The sequence below is a fragment of the Rhinolophus sinicus genome, chromosome 7 (assembly GCF_057876585.1).
Source record: "Rhinolophus sinicus isolate RSI-liver-muscle chromosome 7, RSI-T2T, whole genome shotgun sequence".
NCBI classification, from domain to species: domain Eukaryota; kingdom Metazoa; phylum Chordata; class Mammalia; order Chiroptera; family Rhinolophidae; genus Rhinolophus; species Rhinolophus sinicus.
In genome coordinates, this window is record NC_142507.1 from 1,097,949 (window position 1) to 1,116,254 (window position 18,306).

General features: G+C 48.7%; 1 protein-coding gene across 1 annotated transcript in view; it reads left to right on the plus strand.

The window, feature by feature from the left end:
* The window catches only part of MMP16 (matrix metallopeptidase 16), a 120,022-nt gene extending 102,141 nt beyond the window's left edge, over window positions 1–17,881 (plus strand). The window contains exons 8-10 of the mRNA XM_019726249.3: window positions 6,065–6,215; window positions 11,021–11,136; window positions 16,209–17,881. Of these exons, the coding sequence (XP_019581808.2) occupies window positions 6,065–6,215; window positions 11,021–11,136; window positions 16,209–16,543 (602 nt within the window). The 3' untranslated portion in view covers window positions 16,544–17,881. The remainder of the gene's footprint in view (window positions 1–6,064; window positions 6,216–11,020; window positions 11,137–16,208) is intronic.
* The last annotated feature ends 425 nt before the right edge of the window (window positions 17,882–18,306 follow it).

Here is an 18,306-nt window from a genome sequence, read left to right on the forward strand (position 1 = left end):
GTCGGCCACGCTGGCCGTCACTGCTGTGGAGTCAGGCTCTTCCGTGGTCACACTTCCCTGTGGTCGCCCTCGGCGGTTCTCCTCTTTCTCCTCTTTCTCTTCACGGAGACCATCCTTTCTGTCTGTGCACGAACCCGGGTCTCAAAGGGCCCAGTGACTCCTCGCAGGAGCGGGACTGCAGACCCTCTACACGCTATTCTCATTCCCCTCGTTTTTTTTTTTTGTTGTTGTTTCTTTTCTATCCATGTTTTAACATTTTATTACACATTTTCCTGTAAGAACCCTCAATTTTTTGTGTAATGAAGCAAAATTTAAGTAGATAAATATTTTAAAGATTTTTTTTCTTTCAACATTGTGTGTGTGTGTGTGTGTGTGTGTGTGTGTGTGTGTGTGTGTGTTAAACAAGCCAGTCTGTGATGCGTCCCTTCACTGGCCTAGATGCTACTCGGTGCCGCTGTGTTTGAGTGTCAGGCTAGGTGCTCAGTGCGAGCTGGCTGGCCGCTTTGGTAATGTGACTGGCACCTGGCACCTGAAAGTGTTTAGAGTTGTGATGTCCAAAGAGACGCCTTCATCCCTCTGTTTGACATTTGGCAGCTAACATGGTCATTCTCCTTTACTTACGTTCAGAAGTTGGTTTCTTTCGTTGGCAAGCTTCAGAAATGGAAACTGTATCACATCCAGGGAAGTACGGTGCTTTTCTCTAGCAGCCAGACGCTCTGCACACTCAGTGCAATCTTGATATCCCTCCCGGAAACCGGCTGTCACAACACAGGAGCGTGTGTGAGCAGTCAGGCCTGGGGCTCGTGCTCTCAGTCACGGCCATGTCCAGGCTGAAACGTTATGAGACGATAATATCAGAGCTCTTCGTTGAAAATTGAGCTTTTATAATCTCCCTCAAGAGTTGGAAATAAATTTTAAAATGAAGCTTCCAGTGTTGTCAAAATCAGCCACAGTCAAAATCAAGTTGTCGAAAAGCTTTCTCAAAATTCATATTGATGATATCACTTAATAACTTTAAGCTGGACTTATCACCCTAGCTGACAGTTTCGTTTCAAGAGGCAAAAATCACTTAGAGAATGGGAACTAAAATATTGAGGCAGAAAAGACGAGGGTGATCAAGTTTGGGAATAAGAAAGGCACGCAGAAGATGTGTATCGAAAAGGAAGCGCTGTCTACTAAAATAGCGGCCCTGGAAGATGGCAAAGAAATCAACGATTTGCTTAAGAAATAGTTTGTGACTTACATTATTACTTTGTTTCAAATGCTCGTCAACCAGCAATTTGTTTATGTTCCTTACAGAGCATCACTGGAAAGTTGAGGGAGAGCTAAGAGGCTCATCGGAGGTAGAGATACATTGTTTCTTACATAGTCCCGAGTTCATTGGGGGTAGAGGTAGATACAGTGTCTCTCACACATAGACAACCTCAGAGGGATATTTACTGTGAATGGACAAATGCAGTGAGTACGTATTGCCCTATGGGAGGTGATGGAACATTGATGGCTGAAAAGTTACACTAGATTGAGGAATTTATATTCAGTGGCCTTGCAACACATGGAGGTAGATTTATCACATGTGTATCGGGCGATCTTCTTGAATTTATTCATGTTTATGTTGTATATTGACGTGAAGGGATTATCAAAACCAAGGGACAAACATTTAGTATTTTAAAGTCCCCTTTGAAAATTTACCTCTGCTTATTTACGACAATTTGAGAAGTCTATGGTATGTTTTCATTTATACTTCAAACTGTCATTTTTTCCCATCAGTATTACTAATGTGTCTACAAGTTTTCCCCATCTTCAAACATTTATCCCATCCTTTCATTTGCTGTCAGTTTGAATTCGCCAGGAAGCAGACACTGAGATGCAGTTATAAACCTGTGAAAGATAGAGAGGGAGGAGGCAGGTCCGGCCTGGACAGCCTTGGGCTGCGCTGCAGACGGGCAGCGGCTTGGAGAACCCACAGAGGCGCTCTGGGGCTAGAGCCGGCGGAGGGTGTCACGTGGGGCCGAAGTGGCCGGGAGTTAGTCCGTTCCTGCTGGCTGGTGGCTCAGGGCTGCCTGACGGAAATACGGCCTTGGCCCAGCCAAAGGCACTCAGCCCGCTCCTGGGTCCAGGGCACTCAGCTAAATGCCAGTTCTTCCGGGAAGGGAGATCTAAGCCGCACACTCGGGGGAGCCCCATGTGTATAGATATTCAAAATCTCTGCGTACTTGCTAATATTGTAGAACCTAGAAAAATAAGTGCTGGTAACAAAAAGCCATGTGACTTCCAGAGTTGGACCTTTCCTGACGTTTATGGAGTAACTCACCTCTAAGCAACATAGAAATGAAAACTGAGTCCAAACAGTTGACAGAGGCATAGAGCAGAGTGCGAATCACTTATCATCGACGTTATTTGTCTCGTGGGCAGTAAGCGACCTGCTGGTGAAGTGTTGTGTTCTTGAATAGGTACGACTTAGCGGGTTCCGTGAGCGGAACGAGGTGCGGCTGTGTTACCCGTTTCATCTCGGAGAGTTCCAGAACTCTGAATGAGGTGTCAGTGTCGTACGTACACATTAGCGAAGGAAGGCCCAGCTTTAGTGACCTGCCCAAGATTGCACAGCTAACTACTGATAGAGCTATCGCCTGCCTAGTTCTCTCTGATTTCAAAGAATCTACGAAAGGAAATATGCTTCCTGACCACCTTTCACCCCGCAGTGACCTCGGAACGTGTCGATGTTGCCCCATGAGAAGCCCCGTGAGCAGCAGCCAGTGACTGAGCCAGGTGTGGGCTCACAGGAAGCACATCCAGCCTCAAGGAGGTGACGTTCTGATCCTTTCTGTACACATCACACCACGCGTCCTTTCGGCTTTCAGATCATGTGGTCGTGACGACATGTACATGGATAGGTGTGGCTGTGTCCCAGGAGTTTTATTCAGCACCTGGCAGCCCAGGTCACTGGCCACTGCAGTGGGACAGACAGAAGAGAAACGTGTGCGCAGAGCGTTGTGGGATCTGAGGAAATAGCCATATGTTGGTCTTTAAATCCGAGAGTTACAAAGGGTGTCTGAGGATACAGTGGACGAGGCCTGAGCCGAGGACCGTGGATAGATGAGTGAACACTTCCTCCGTCGGCGGTTCTGGAATCCGACGGTGTAGGCGTGTTCTGTCCGGAGTCCATTTGGAGCAGGAAGCCGGGCACTGGATGAAAAGCTCTGGCCCAGGGCACAGATGTGTCAGTGATCGTGTGATTTTCTTCAGCACGCGCTGCTGTGACCTGTGAAACCGCTGTCAGGCCACTTCCACGGCCTTTCTGACCCAGCACAGCTGACACACAGTGGTTCCAGGGGTGAGAGACTCAGTCCGAGGCTGTTGGGAAAACGGTGTGACGCAGCCTCCGGGCAGCGCTGTCCTGTTGGTCACCGTGTGCAGTCTGTAGACCCTTGTGGGGATCAGCAGTAGCTTCACAGTTCTTCTGGCAGGACTGGCTTAGTGTCTGTCCCCTCTGCTGGTCCCTCGGTGCACAAGAGCTGGACCCTGAGCCTGTCCATCCGTCATTGTGTCCACAGCCCCGGCTCCGCGACTGGCCGTCCTGGGCTCTTAGGGTCAGACAGTGAAAAGGCGGAGGAGGGATGGTTCCCACTGCAGCATCAGGGGGTAGCTGGTCCCCAGCCCCAGGCATTCTGACAGCTTGTCCTTTTTACTGAAACAGCTTCTCTGTCTTTAACCAGACCTGTTGGTATTTTCCTCAGCATTTTGCCAAGTGCAGTGTCAGTCAGGGCGAGTTTTTCCATTTGCTCCAGATGTGTCAGCCTCCTATGAGATCCAGTAAATGCCTTTCTTCTGCCAAAGAGGCAGTATTTTCCCTGAGAGCCAGACCGTCTGATGGTAAGGTAGTTAAAAATCCACCCCTCCTATGTAAAAGAAAGAAAAAGAAAAGAGCAAATGTGAATTTTACATACTCAGAATCTAAAAAATAGAAACAAAGTCACTTTAACTTTGTCAAGTGAAAATCTCACCTTATCAAGATACAAAAGGAATTGTGTAATTGTGTTTCCTGAGTAAATACTGGAGAATTAAATGTATAATTCGTAATCATTGTTATTTTCTTGAATTCTATGCCACAAATACTCAGCAGGCACAATGTTGTTTTTTCTAATTTAATGTGTACAATTAACTGCTGGGAGCTCATCGTGCATCTTTCAGCAAATGTTTGCTGATGAGTTTTCTGTTTTGCTTTGCTTTTTGAAAGGAATATAAGTGCATTTAAAAAAAATCCCCTGGGGTTTGCTCCTGACAGAAAAAAACACACACATAAAAACAACAAAAAACGCAAATTGCGGTCTTCTATTATATAACGAAAGGCTGATTGTCCCTGTTCGTGATGGCAAACATTTGATCAGCAGTGTAGGGAAGTGTTTCCAAAACACATGAGAAAAAAGCTTTTATACAATAACAAAAGTTTCCTGGAAGAACTGTAACCTTGCTTCTTTCACACATCGACCCCTCCTGAGCCACCTGGATGTGTGTAAACTAAGCTTCCCCGAGCATTCCCCATGCGGCCCCCTCGGGCACTGGCGGGGGGATTGCAGGGGTGCAGCCAGCGGGGAAGACAGTGTGGAGGTTCCCAAAACACTAAAAGTGGGACTGCCATACGACCCAGTCCACCCACTTCTGGGTATTTGTCCGAAGGAAATGAAAACAGTATTTTGAAAAGACGTGTGCTCCCCCACGTTCATTGCAGCATTGTTTACAGTGGCCAAGATACAAAAGCAACCTGGTGTCCACGACCAATAGATGGGTAAAAACAAGGGTGTGGTACATACATGCAATGGAATATTGCACAGCCATAAAAAGGAATGAAGTCCTGCCATTTGGAGCAACCTGGACGGACCTAGAGGGCGTTATGCTCAGTGGAATGTCACAGAAAGGCAAATATGTGATCTCACTCACGTGCAATCTAACAAACAAAAGTAATAGATGCAGAGAACAGATTGGTGGGGGCTTGGGGGCAAAATGGGAGAAGAGGCTCAAGGAGTACAAAGTTCCAGTTATGGAATAAATAATTCCTGGGGTGTGCTGTACAGCATGGTGACTACAGTTAATACTGTATTGTACGTTGGAAAGTTGCCGAGTAAATCTGAAAAATTTTCATCACAGGAAAACGAACTTTATAATGTGACCGATGTTAACTGGCCATATTCTGGTGATCACTTCCCAGTGTAGGCAGATGCTGAATCATTATGCCGTCGCCTGAAACTAATAGAATGTTAAATGCCAATTACATCTCAATTTAAAAAATAGATACGGGTGGAGAATTTTCTCTGCAAGGCACTGGTGGCCCCAGGACAGAAGGTCCCAGCACACTAGGGATTAAATCCGCGCTCAGGGGTCAGAGAGGAGGTCCCCAGGGAGCGGGCGCATTGTCAGGGGGCGGGGGCTGGGGGGGGCAAGGAAGTGTGCCACCTGCAGGGGGTTTCCAGACACTCAAACCAACTACAGTTTACCTTCTTTCTAGTATTTGCCGTTGCCATGCTCGGGCAATGCTGAGCAAGGGTAGACCTAAAATTCTTCTCCCGTCAGTCACCACCCTTAAAAAGGGGGCCCCGTAACAGCTGAAAGAGGGTGCGGGTCGGAGGAGGGTGACTTCGTAAGACTGCAGGGGCGTCTGGGGTTTTTCTAGGGAAATGAAAGCGTCAGCCCAGAGGAAGTGTCTTACCAGAGCAGGGGCTGTGACCAGCAAAGCCATCCGGGGACGGCTGGCGTGTGCAGAACCGGGCCTGGCGTCCCAGCGGAAGGAGCCTCATCCTGGATTCAGAACCGGTTCCTTGTGCCACGTTGTAGATGTTTCCCTTTCTCAAATAACTCACAAGTTCTGATTGCATTATGCAGTGTAGTTATTTATTATATCCACTTTTGAAAATAACCGTGGTGTTTCCAAAATAACGTCCGTATTCCTGATGCAGCTGCTGCTAAGTCACTCTGTGCGTGTCATGCAAAATCACTGTAAATGCATCAGGAGCTCTACTGCCCTTTCTGACCTTGAACCGCTGTGCTCTGCATTTGGACTTTCTTCACGCAGGTAACAAGTACTGGGTGTTCAAGGACACGACCCTGCAGCCGGGATACCCACACGACCTCATCACCCTGGGCAGCGGAATTCCGCCTCACGGCATCGACTCGGCCATCTGGTGGGAGGACGTGGGGAAAACCTATTTCTTCAAGGGGGACAGGTCAGTACACCTTCACATGAGGAAGCTCTTAGCTGCTGTCTGGCCGAGTCGGGTTGCTAGTTTGTCGCAGACGTGGCCTGTTGCTGATGGCAGGATGGTGTGGCTGTCAGCGCCAGGATTAGTGGAATCGTGCAGGACATCCCAGGTAAACCGTCCTCTAATTCACCCAAATAGCTGCCCTTCTTACGAACGTAAATGTGCAGCGTCCGCTCTCTCTCCTCTTCCTGATCTTAACAGGCCTTCACGCTGTGTGGACGCTGCCTGTGTCTGTGTCCTCCCAGTGCATTTTCTTGTAGTTTTGCTAACCTTATTTTTAAAGTACTTTTCAGCAAAAGGTTTTTCGTTTTGTTTGTTTGGTTGGCTGTTTTTTTGCTTTGCACCCAGTTAATTGTGAGCATTGTCAAATAATTCCAGTTTGGTCATGAGTTCTGTTTACTTAGGTGGCAGCGGGAGGTTTTAGGAGCTGCCTCTGAGTGGGCGCTGGGCTTGGGCCTGAAATGCCACGTTCCTCCTGTGCCCGTTGCTCCTTTCCTGTCAGAACGTCACTCACAGGGCTGGTCAACTTAAGTGAATCGTTAGCCGCATGACGCACGAGAGCTGCTACATATACACGATTCCAGCCCTGACCACTTTGGATATATATTACACGTAAAACAGAAGTTGAAGGCTATATCTGTTATTAATGTAATATTAGGTTAAAAAGTAATAAGGATGAAACGTCAAATTTTAATTACATTATTACTAGCTGGGTCAAAATGTGACTCTCGTGAATAACCCTGTTGGCGTGTAGGGCTTACGTATGCCATTTTGCAAGTAAATTGACAGCACCCACAAACACACATGTGAACAATAAGCTTTAATGTCTGACAAGCTAGTATTGAGTCTCCCTTACAACCTTAGCCTAACATAAACCTGTAAAATGTCTCCTACTGTGGGAGAAAAGTAAGGAAGGATATAAACCTTGTTTATTTTGCAATTTGCAGTTCTGATTGCAAATGATTTCAAACACTGAGTTTTGTCTTTGAACAAGAAGGTCCTACAATTTGCATCCATAGATAAGAACATACATTTTTAAATGTATTCTGTTACTTTCTGTACATTAGATTAATATACATGCCTATAGCAATACGTTCAGACTAACTCACTGTCATGAAGCTAAAATTTGGCCAAATGTTTCTTACTAAATCACAAAACAAAAGATCCATCAAGGGAAACTTTTATTAAAGTAGAAGATACCATTTATGGCCACGAAAAGTATGTGGTGTGACTCTCAGGGGTCGTGAGTGTGGCCGAGGAAGGACGGAAAGTGAAGACATTAGCCACATGGAGACCCCGAGGGTGGGCAGTCTGCAGACTTAACAACACAACCTTTCAAATACCAGCCCTCAGGCCGAGAGAGCTCAGCTGCTTGCTGCTGTAACTGCCTGGATGTACCTCCAGGACTAGGGTCTGGACAGAGCTGTGCGGGGTCTTTGGGGGTATTTTCTTGGCAGAAAGGGGTGGAAACAGGCTGAGAAGATGCACTGGAGAAGTTAACCCCCAGCAGACACGGCTGTTTAGCGTTCCCATAGCACTATTAATGAGGATTTCCACAGGTAATAAAACTGCCGTTCCGTTAGCAAATAGCCTGATGTCACGTATGCAGGTACGACTTTTCAGAATGTTTCCATTGCAAAATTTTAGCACTTACTGAAAAATCATGTTTAGAACTTAAACGTGGGCTACCTCAAATCAGGGAAATCAGTGATGATTAGGTAACAAATTTATAATAGAAGAAAGACTAGTAAATGGGAAGAAGTTTAATGCATCCATTTCCTACTTGAGAAGCTGAGTACAAAATACAACAAAATGCATGGAAGTAGTGCCTTGATTTTAAGTCCTGTTTAAATAAGTACTTTGTTGGTTTTAAAAACTTTTATAGCAGGTTTCCATTTAATTTCCGTGTGTGTGATCTTAGATGTTATGAATTATGGATGTTTTATAAACAGATTACTTCATATTCATATAATTACGTGATTCCAATGTCACAGCACTTATCAGCACATTCTTTCTAGATTAAAAGTAGGTGGAGAAGACAGAAGCTCTAACTCAAACCTAGAAATGACAGCTGGCTGTCACTTTCATACAAGAAGTCAGGACATCTTTCTTCCTTAAAGGCATTGTATATTTATAATACTTAACAGTTTTATGTATTTTTCATGTATATTTTTGAGAGAAAACATACTGACATGTATTTGCCATGACTTATTTCTCCCACTGCCCTCTCTCTGTTTAAAAAAGTAGTGGCAGGTGGGTGAGAGGCACAGGTGAACGTACCTGACAGAAGCTGTAGGCACAGGCCCTCCTGAAACCTCCCGAGTGTAACGCAGACGTGCAAACACACAAGAAACTTCCAGCCTCGGTGTCACTCGGTCCCTCAGATTCCCACTCACCCTTTTCTTCATGGGCTGTCATTTCAAACTTGGATATTCTCTGATCCTGATCCTCATAGCATTTAGCTCTGAAAGGCTATGTTTCTGAATCATCTCTCGCATCTTCTCACAAATATACTTCATTCTAAGCTAACCTTTGAGAAAGTTAAGATGGTTTCAAAGAAAGAAGACAAAACGTAGATCCAGTTTGGTTTTATTACTATTATTACCACCAGTAGTCAGACAGGAAAATACATTTATTCTTCCAGATTAAGTTGCATGTTTACAGAGTAATTAGTTAATGTGTGTGTTTTTTTATTATTTAACAGTATAATTGATATTTCCATTTCTGTTGCATTTTTAAGACTGTTTCTGAAGAGTGAACTCTTGCGTGGTTTTCTGGGTATGAGGAAAGGGAGCAGAGCAGTGTTTCTGTGGTAGCTCAACAGAGGCAGGTGTGCTTGACGCTGAGTGAAACACGAGGCAGAGCAGGATGAGGAAATACTGGGTCACGTCCGTAACCCTTGCAGGGCTTGTTCAGCTGGACTTCAGTGTCCAGCAACGTCCCGCGAAAGCACGCCATTCCAGCATTTTCTATGCCGTTTCTTTCTTCTCACAGAAAGAATTTAAGAAAACGGATAGTATCACATGGAGAATTTTTGTTTCTTAGGGATGTGACTCATGAGCCAGTCTAAAAAATGATGATTCAATCTCATTTCTAATCATTATTTTGAAGCTTTGATTCACAATGCTTCCCTCAGAGTCGGCGATTTAATGTCACCATTGCACAGCAGACATCACTGTTGTGTCAGAAGAAAAACTCCGAGGTCCATCCTAATAGCCTCCATCATTTGCTGACACTCCTGAACCAAATCCCCCAATTTTTTCCATTGTAATAAGCTACACTTTCAACCCCCAGATGGTTTATTTACACAGTATTCCATCTGAATATGTTATTATAATATACTTCTCAATGAATCCATCAGCTTATTTATCAGGAAGGAAAAAAAAATCAGTGGAATGAGCTTTCTTGTTTCCACGTTGAAATACGGTCAGATAGGTTGGAAATTAAAATGCAAGCCCGTATTTCTGACTGAGCCCCGCACCCTTCATCAGGCAGCTCACTGCACACAAAGCAGAGCTGACACACGGCAGATAACCGGGCTGCCCCCGCGTGTGGTGAGGTTTGCAGACTGTGACGTGATCCCATATTATAGCGTTGCGTTATCTGCTAGCAGACAGGGAGACGTGCTTTCATTCCGACAAATTCAACCCAGAATTATATTCCTATGGGAGAGTACAAGATGTCACATCGCAGTGATTTATTCCTGAGACGTGACCTCCATGAATCTTAGGTGCCTGGCATGTGACACAGGTGCTCAGACAAGTGTTGGTGGGAAATGGGTCGATGTGTCAGAACGAGGGAGGGAGGAGGGTCACACTCACGCGCAGACATCAGGGATCGAGTGTGGGGACCGAGAGAGATGCAGGTGGGCCCACGCAGGAAAGCTTCCTCAGCGAAACGCTGGCCGTGACCTGGTAGGAGACCATGGGCCGCTCCGAGTCCAAAGCGCTAGTTGGTGTCACCTCTGCACCAACTACCATGGTTGACCCATGTTCCGGCTCACTTTGCTTTGTTACCTTAATGGCTCTGACCGACTCCTCGTGTGTATGTACTTACTGATGAGCTGGTTCTTCTGCCTCTGACCCCTACGTAGCCTCAAATATAAGACGGACGAGAGCCAGGGCCTGTCTGGTCTGGTCGAGGTTGTATGTGGAGCACATACAGTAATGCCAGGAACGGGCAGGTACGCAGTGCTGTCGGATGGATGGATGAATGAATGAGTGAATGAGTGAATGAATGAATGAGTGAATGAGTGAATGAGTGAGTGAATGAATGAATGAGTGAATGAGTGAGTGAATGAATGAATGAGTGAATGAATGAGTGAATGAATGAATGAGTGAATGAATGAATGAGTGAATGAATGAATGAGTGAGTGAATGAATGAATGAGTGAATGAATGAATGAGTGAATGAGTGAGTGAATGAATGAATGAGTGAATGAATGAGTGAAGATGTGCCACGCAGGATCATTTCAAAAAAATGTCCTGCTGCCTAAGTAAGACTTTTGAAAACTGAAAACCTCTGATTCACAATAGGTCGGTGCTACGCTTTTGGGTCATAAATGTGCTTCGCTTGTGCAATATCCTCAGGGAGCATTTGTATCCATCTTGGCAGCCCGAGTAAATATACAGACACATACCCGTTTCCACCACACGCGGGAAAGGACACGGTGACTGTCCCGTCCGCCATCCTCGCAGTGACAGGTCCCGCGTGGGGCGTCACTGCCTCCGCCTGCGTGTGTGTTGTTGGCCTTGTCTTTGTCCCTTTTAGGTATTGGAGATACAGCGAGGAGATGAAAACCATGGACCCCGGGTACCCCAAGCCCATCACCGTGTGGAAGGGCGTCCCCGACGCGCCGCAGGGGGCCTTTGTGCACAAGGAGAACGGTAGGTCGGCGCATGCGCGCTGCGCGCCCGCCCCGCCCCCCGGCCCCCGCCCCGCCCCCGCCCCGCCCCCCGCCGCACTGCGGCTGCGCGAGCCTCCCCCGCCCGACGCTCTACCTGCGCCCCAGGTGCGTTTCTCAGCGCAGTTTAGTTGATAAGGAAAAACAAGGTTATTTTTTTAAAGGGAGGGTGTGGATGCCCCTGGAGTAGCCTCACCTAATTTTTTATTGAAATTCGTGTAAAGACACCAGTCGCGCACACTGGACAGGAGCTGGTCACGGAGAAGAGCCCGGCGTCGCGGAGCCCAGCCGGGTGGTGACGGTGTCGCCGCTCGCGTGGCGCAGTGTCAGGCGCAGGGACCGCGGGGCTGCGCACCCCCGTCCGAACCCCCTTCTTTCTCCTCGTTCGGGGCTTAGCGAACAGGACCCCGCCGTGATAACAATAACCCCAAATAAAGCCTAAGCGCAGTGTCCCAGCGCAGGGGAGGGGACAGAGGTGTCCCTGCGACACGGAGAAAACACCCCCCACCTAACGGTTCGTAAGCGGAACCACAGGAACATCGCTCCCCACGTGGTCCTGCCGGCATGAGACACCCCTAACGCGTGGACAGGAGCAGAAGAAACGTCACTTACAGGAACCACAGTGTGGGGACAGAGCCCCAGAAAGTAGTTTCCAGGCTCTCGGCCTCACGTGGAGGGGTGCTGGCTCCGGTAGTAGATGGCCGCCAGCTGTGGCTAGTTAGCCATTGGCCACTGATATAACTGCTGCGGCTACGAAGGAGAGCCGAGGAGAAAAATGGGGGCCAGCAAGAAGATGGCGGCTGGGCTGGCAAGCGTGGATGGCGGTTTGCGGACAGTGTGGATCCAGCCTCCAGTGAGAGTATAGTGCCGCCAGAGAGAATATAGTGGTGTGACTCCCCTACCTATGGCTCCGTGGGTGTTCCTTTTTGGCCTCACCATAGCCTGCGTTCTTGTATGGGGAGCGGGAGCAGAGACCTCGCAGGCCGCCCTGCACAACACACAGTATCGCCCACGGCAAGGGTACATTTTGTGAGGAGAGAGGTGGGTCCTTCTCTTCAGAATTGAGTGTTTCCACGTAGCAGAAAATAAGTGTGTAACAATCCGGACCCCGAGAGGAAGCGTGTCGAGAAGACGAGCGCTCACGAATGAAGCAGCAGCGCAGCTGGAGCGTCGGCGCACCTGTGCCTCCCGCACCGCACCTGGTCCGTGGTCCGTGCTCACCTTCCGTGGGTCAGGAACTGCTCCGCGCTCTCGGAGCCTAAAGTCCATCATCCCCCATCCTGCAGGCCCCCCACGCAGCCCTGGAGTCCCCACCAATCCACGTCAGTGTTGGAAATGCATTTTGCCCTTGCCGTCACTCAAATGTCACTCCCTGAGGTCGAGGTCTCCTGTTTGTCTGAAACCCTACTCGGAGCTCGTGCTTGTAGTGTCTTGCCTTAAATTCAGATTTTACAGTTTCGTCCCCTACGTTTGCATGAACGAGAGCAAGCTTCCGTTATTAAGTGAACACATTCATATTAATAGTTATATTTAGATTCAAAGTCATTCCCTGCAGTTGGCCATCATGAAATCAGTGACCACGGAGCCCTGAAATGCCCCCTCTGCCACCCTTCCACCGACACAGGACTTTCTTCCTTGGAGTCCTCTCCTAGTGGTAATAATAATATTTTGTTAAAAAGTCACAAGCTTAAAATCCAGCTGTAGGGTTCTGAAGGATGTGTTTCATGTTAAGGGGAAGGGGCCTTCCTGTGTCACCTACTGGTACTAATTGTGCCACCGTGCTATGTACAGAGTGCCTACACGTACCAGTTTGTTCATAAATTCCCTGTCTCATTTAATGCCCAGCACAAATACCTCTTTACCTCATTGTTATTTATAAACAAGGAAACCAACATCAGCTAGTTTTAAGAAACTTCCCCTGATAACGAAAGTAAGAGGACGCGGGTGGGACACTGCAGCCTGCCTGAACGTGTATCTATTACAGTGTATCCGAAGGGAAAGTGAACGCATCTTTCTGTACATTGTATCACTAAACTGACCGGCTGCCCAGTCAGGCTCCATGTTTCATTCTGTCACACTAGACAAGCCGGGCTTTCTAGGAATGTAGCTTCCTGAGCTGTCAGCCTCCTGGTTTTCACCTGTAAGCATCATAACTTAACATTTTTCTCATTTTCCTTTTTCCTCTTAGCCCCCCAAAATAGCTAGAGCAGCATGACATTTGACTCAGGTAGAGCAGAGTGGAGGGACTTGTTCTTGGCACTTCCTTGTTCGACAGTGTGTTAAGCAAAGGCATGAGCTTTGCACTTACACTAAAATTGTGGTAATGAGTCTGCATCAGCCCGCCTTCAAATCGTCTTGCCCTTAGCTGCTACCAAGCCCCGCCTGCTGGGCAGTCTATATTCTCTCCTTAGAAAATGCGGTTACAGGCAGCTTGTAACACTGTTGCCTTTTATCTTGCTGTCACAGCCCCTTGTAGCCTGCTATAATAGTTTCGTATCAATTCTCCACCCCCATGCTCGCTCTCTGTTAAAATCTACAAGTGTGATTCAAACAGATAGTTCCAAAAGATTTAGTTTATTCATTCACACTTATTAAACCCTAATTAAATTCTTACCAATACACGTAAGAGTGGAAAACAGAGAAAACACGCGGGCGCTGCCATCTGGGACTGACTGTCTACTAAGTCGTAACGAGAGCTGTAGGGGAAAGTACCTCACTGCATTTTAGGAAAGTCACCAATCAGGCTCAGTCAAATACAAGAGGGAAAAAGTCACCAAATGATACAGCACAGCCTCTGATTCTCAGAATTTCTCAAAAATGATCGTTTAGGAAAGCATTCGTCTGAAGTAGCGACTCTTCATAAGCATATCTACAAGATGGTAACCTCTTAAAAGGGAAAGGAATATGAGTACAGAAATATTTCCTCAACCAACTGACATTTCATAAATGGAAAAGAAAAGCAAACCTAAATTACTGAATGAGATGATCTTCGTGGGACAGATATCTACCACCAAGACTTCAGGCTACTTCTCAAATACTTTTATTCTCTAACTCCTACTGACCAGGCATCTTGCCTCTAACAAGTGTGCTCCGTAAACTAGAACCCTAGTCCTGTATCTGGAGTGTTACGTGAAACAGGCCTGCCGAGCTGTAAATAGGAAGGCGGAAGCTTCTGAACTTCTGGATGGTGCCAGTAGCTTCATACTAATCAGCGTGGCCTAGAAATAAAGATGAGGACACTTGGCGCTGCCGGCTTCCCCGTCACACGAAGCACAGTCGCCCGATCTCAGGGCTGCTGGGTTCGGGATCAGTGCCATCACTCAGCTCTGGTCACCTAACGTCCTGTCGCTGGGCAGGCCCTCCACGGGTCTCCCTCCAAGCTTGTGTGGTTATGACACTGGATTTCATTAGCATGAGCTGATACCGGGTCCCTGCAGAAACGTTTGAACCTACACACACCTGTTTTCACTTGGCAAGTTGCTGTGATTGCAAAACCGACCTTTGAAAAGAAAAGCAACAGCAGATTTTTTTGGCGTTGACACAGAGCGATTTCCAACATGACGTGACCCGAAGGGTGGTCTGTCCCAGCAGAGACGGTCTGATGGCTGTCAGAGGGGTGGTTGGTTTGTTCGTTTGTTTGAGGGGTAACAGCTGTCTGAGCCTGTGCTGTCTAACTGAGGAGCATTTGTTCAAAGACACGAGGTCCCCAAAGGGCCTGGTCTTGGGAGAGGCAGCAGAGTTCAGGCTGGAGCACGAGACCCGCTTCCACCAGGACTGGGCCTCAGCCGCTCTGCCTGAAACGTTCAGGTGATTAGTGAGGGTTAAGGGGTGTCGTTTACGAAGTTTCTCACACACGCTTCTTCCATAGAACGTGCTCTGCAACACAGGACCAAGACAACCCCCACTAAGGATTAGTAAGTCTAAAGTAGGCATACGATTCCAAAACACGGAGCTCCCAAAAGGTAGTTTTTCAGTAATTATGACATTAAAACAGTTCATTTTTGCTTCTTAAATTTCATCTCAGAGTTAAAGTCCAAGGAGTGTAGTCACAGAGAAACGTGATATGAAGGCGTTATAGACAGAAAGAAAAAGCAGGCCATGCGCCCAAGCAGAACAACAACGTGGAGACTATTGCTACGACAACCACACAGATTAGTGGTTTAGTTGTCACAAACCTGCGAAGTCTGGTCTCTGAGTCCATAACGGTTTGGAACGTAAATCATACGTGTTGTTAGTTACGTGAGCCTCTCACATGCCCCCTCCGCCCCCCAGGAAATACATGTTACTTGGAAGTATTGCCGATAGAATTGTGGACTCACTTATACTCTTCCTTGTTAATTCTTTAGAAAGATTAATATTGGCTTTAGAAGTTCTATAAAATATAGCCAGGTGACATAACATCACATAAGCTCAGCAAATAAGGCAGGAGGAGAAGAGACGCTGGGCGTGACCCAGAGCCCACGTGAGGCCAGTGCACGAGACACTCCACACACGTGTCGACACGAGGTTCCCGGCCAGCAAAGAAAGGGAAACAGCCCCAGTTCCTGTTACGGTTGGTCCTGACTCAGGTCCCATGACACAGGGAGACCTGCTGTCCAGCGGCAGCGCAGCCTTCCCGTAGGAGCTGGGGGCCCTTCCTGGGCGGCGCCTCCTTACAGGGAAGCCTGCACGCAGTGTGGTGTCCTGGGGCAAATGCCCTGCGACCTGAGGTGTGGCAGCATCTGGCATACAGGTGACACTGTCACAGTCGTGTGTGGCCCTGGGCTGCGGGAGGGCGTCCGCCCCTTGTCGGCAGGTGGGTGTGCACAGCCCCCTGCAGAGAGTACCTCTCGGTTGGGCCTCCGGAGGCGCCAGAGGGCGCAGCTCCTGGACCACAGCGGCCAGAGCCAGCCCCGCCTGCATCTGCGCCTGGGCTCCTGGGCTCAGGGGAGCGTCTGCTCCCTGCACAGACCGAGGGGCTTTCCAATGCACCTCTCACGTAGCGGCTGAGTTAAGCGTCTGTGCACGTGCACTTCCCCAAATGAGCGGTGCCTGTGTGCTGTCCTCTGCCCGCAGGCTTCACGTACTTCTACAAAGGAAAGGACTACTGGAAATTCAACAACCAGATCCTGAAGGTGGAGCCCGGCTACCCCAGGTCCATCCTCAAGGACTTCATGGGCTGCGAGGGCCCCACAGACAGAGACAAGGACGGCCCGAGCGCGCCCGATGACGTGGACATCGTCATCAAGCTGGACAACACGGCCAGCACCGTGCGGGCCATCGCGGTGGTCATCCCGTGCACGCTGGCCCTGTGCCTGCTGGTCCTGCTCTACACGGTGGTCCAGTTCAAGCGGAAAGGGACGCCGCGGCACATACTGTACTGTAAGCGCTCGATGCAGGAGTGGGTGTGAGGGCTCGGCCTCCTTCTTCCCCAGGAGTTTGTGCTAACTTGAGGTCCGAGACGAGAGCCGTTGTGTTCTGCTGGTTCCTGGCCAGGAGCAGGCTGGCGCGGCCCGCGGGGCGGCCGGTCCCGCACGTGAGTGGAAGTGCAGCCGCGGGAGGCTCCGTGACGCGCCGTCCCCGCCTTTCTCTGCCCTTGTTCTTCGCCCTTCAGTTGTAGGCCTGCCCTCTGCACGCTCAATGCCCAGTCCATTTTCAGGAGTAACTCGAGAAGAGGGAAACAAGAAGAAAAGGTTCTTCTCAAAGGTTTCTAACATGATTTTCCTTCTGAAGTCTGAGCCCAGTTCTTGGGGGGAGGGGGGAGAGGGAAGCAAAACAGAAAACCCACGCATTTTTGCTTTAAAGCAAAGAAAAGTTAAAGAGGTTACACAAAAAAACCCACAACTGAACTTTCAGGAAAGTGTGAAGACCCAAAACAGCTTTGTCTCCAAAGAAGACAGCTCTGACTGCTCGGGAAAGTCTCGTGTGTGTGTCCTTGTGTCAGGCGGGGTGGGGACGCACCAGGAAGCCGCTGTCGGGACTGCGTTTTCCAGAACACAAGGGGCCAAAATCTCTGCAATATAGTAACAGCCTTAATGAGACACCCATTTTTCGTTTTCTACAGCTGGTCTCAGCCGTGTCCTCCGTGTCCATACCATGTGTACTCAGAGTGAGATGCAGACAGGACCTTCGGATTGTCCGGAAGTGTCTCTGCCTTTCTGTCACCTCGCCCGTGTCACTGTGGTGACCCCCCCCCCAAGCTGTTTTAGGCCATTGCCCCGGCCTTCCCTGGTCTGTCGGGAATATTCGTTAGAGGGAACAAGAAGCAGTATGTCCCTAAAGTGGTCTGAAGCGCCCATCGTCTCAGATGGCTATGTGACACTAGTGACACGTCAGTGTAACCCTTTGGGAACTGTCAGACCAGCTTTCGGAGTCGCAGGGTCGTCAGCTTTGCTGTGTGGTGGTTTGCAGGACGGGCGGTGGGGACGCCAGGCACAGCTTCAGGAAGGTCAGGTTTTTAAAGCAGATATCCTATAACCCCATGTAATTTTTAAGTGACTTACGGTACTGCAGAAATGCATTTATGACAAACAGAGATGATGTTACTTGCCAAACAATTTCCTGGCAAATAAAAAGGTATTTTATTAAGTATCTTGTAAGAGTGAAATTTTGTTGGAACAAACGCTGATAATGGCCTGTCTTGTTCGTTGTTGTTAGATGCATCGAATTTCTGTTTGAAAACCCATCGCATGACAGTTTAGGGTGCCTTGGTCCAGGCAGGGCCCTCGCTGTCTGACAGGTGCATGCAGGTAGGTGTGGCTGTGCTCCCGTCACCTGCCGCACGGCTGCCGTAGTTCTCAAAGGGTTGGCATGGCTGCCGACAGCTGGCGCCCGTCTGACCACTGACAGAGCCCAGAGGCCGCAGAGCAGCTCACCGTGGCGCTGACTCGTCCCGGCACCAGTGCCGCCACTTTCGCGTGACCTGCAGAGCAGGTTTGTACTGGTATTTTTTCCTAGAGAAAAGCCAGCACCCAACAGGCCTCACTATTGATTTTCAGAGCTGCTTCTTGCCGTGGAAGGCGTCTGGCCGCTGGGCTGTGACCCTGTAGAGACAGTCAGAGGTAGCCCCCCACCGAGGAGCCCCAGGAGCCAGGCCCGGGCTTCGTGGGGAAGCCCCAGTGTGAGGAGACCCTCTGGAGACAGGGAGCAGCTTGCCTGGAACTTGATTTCCCAT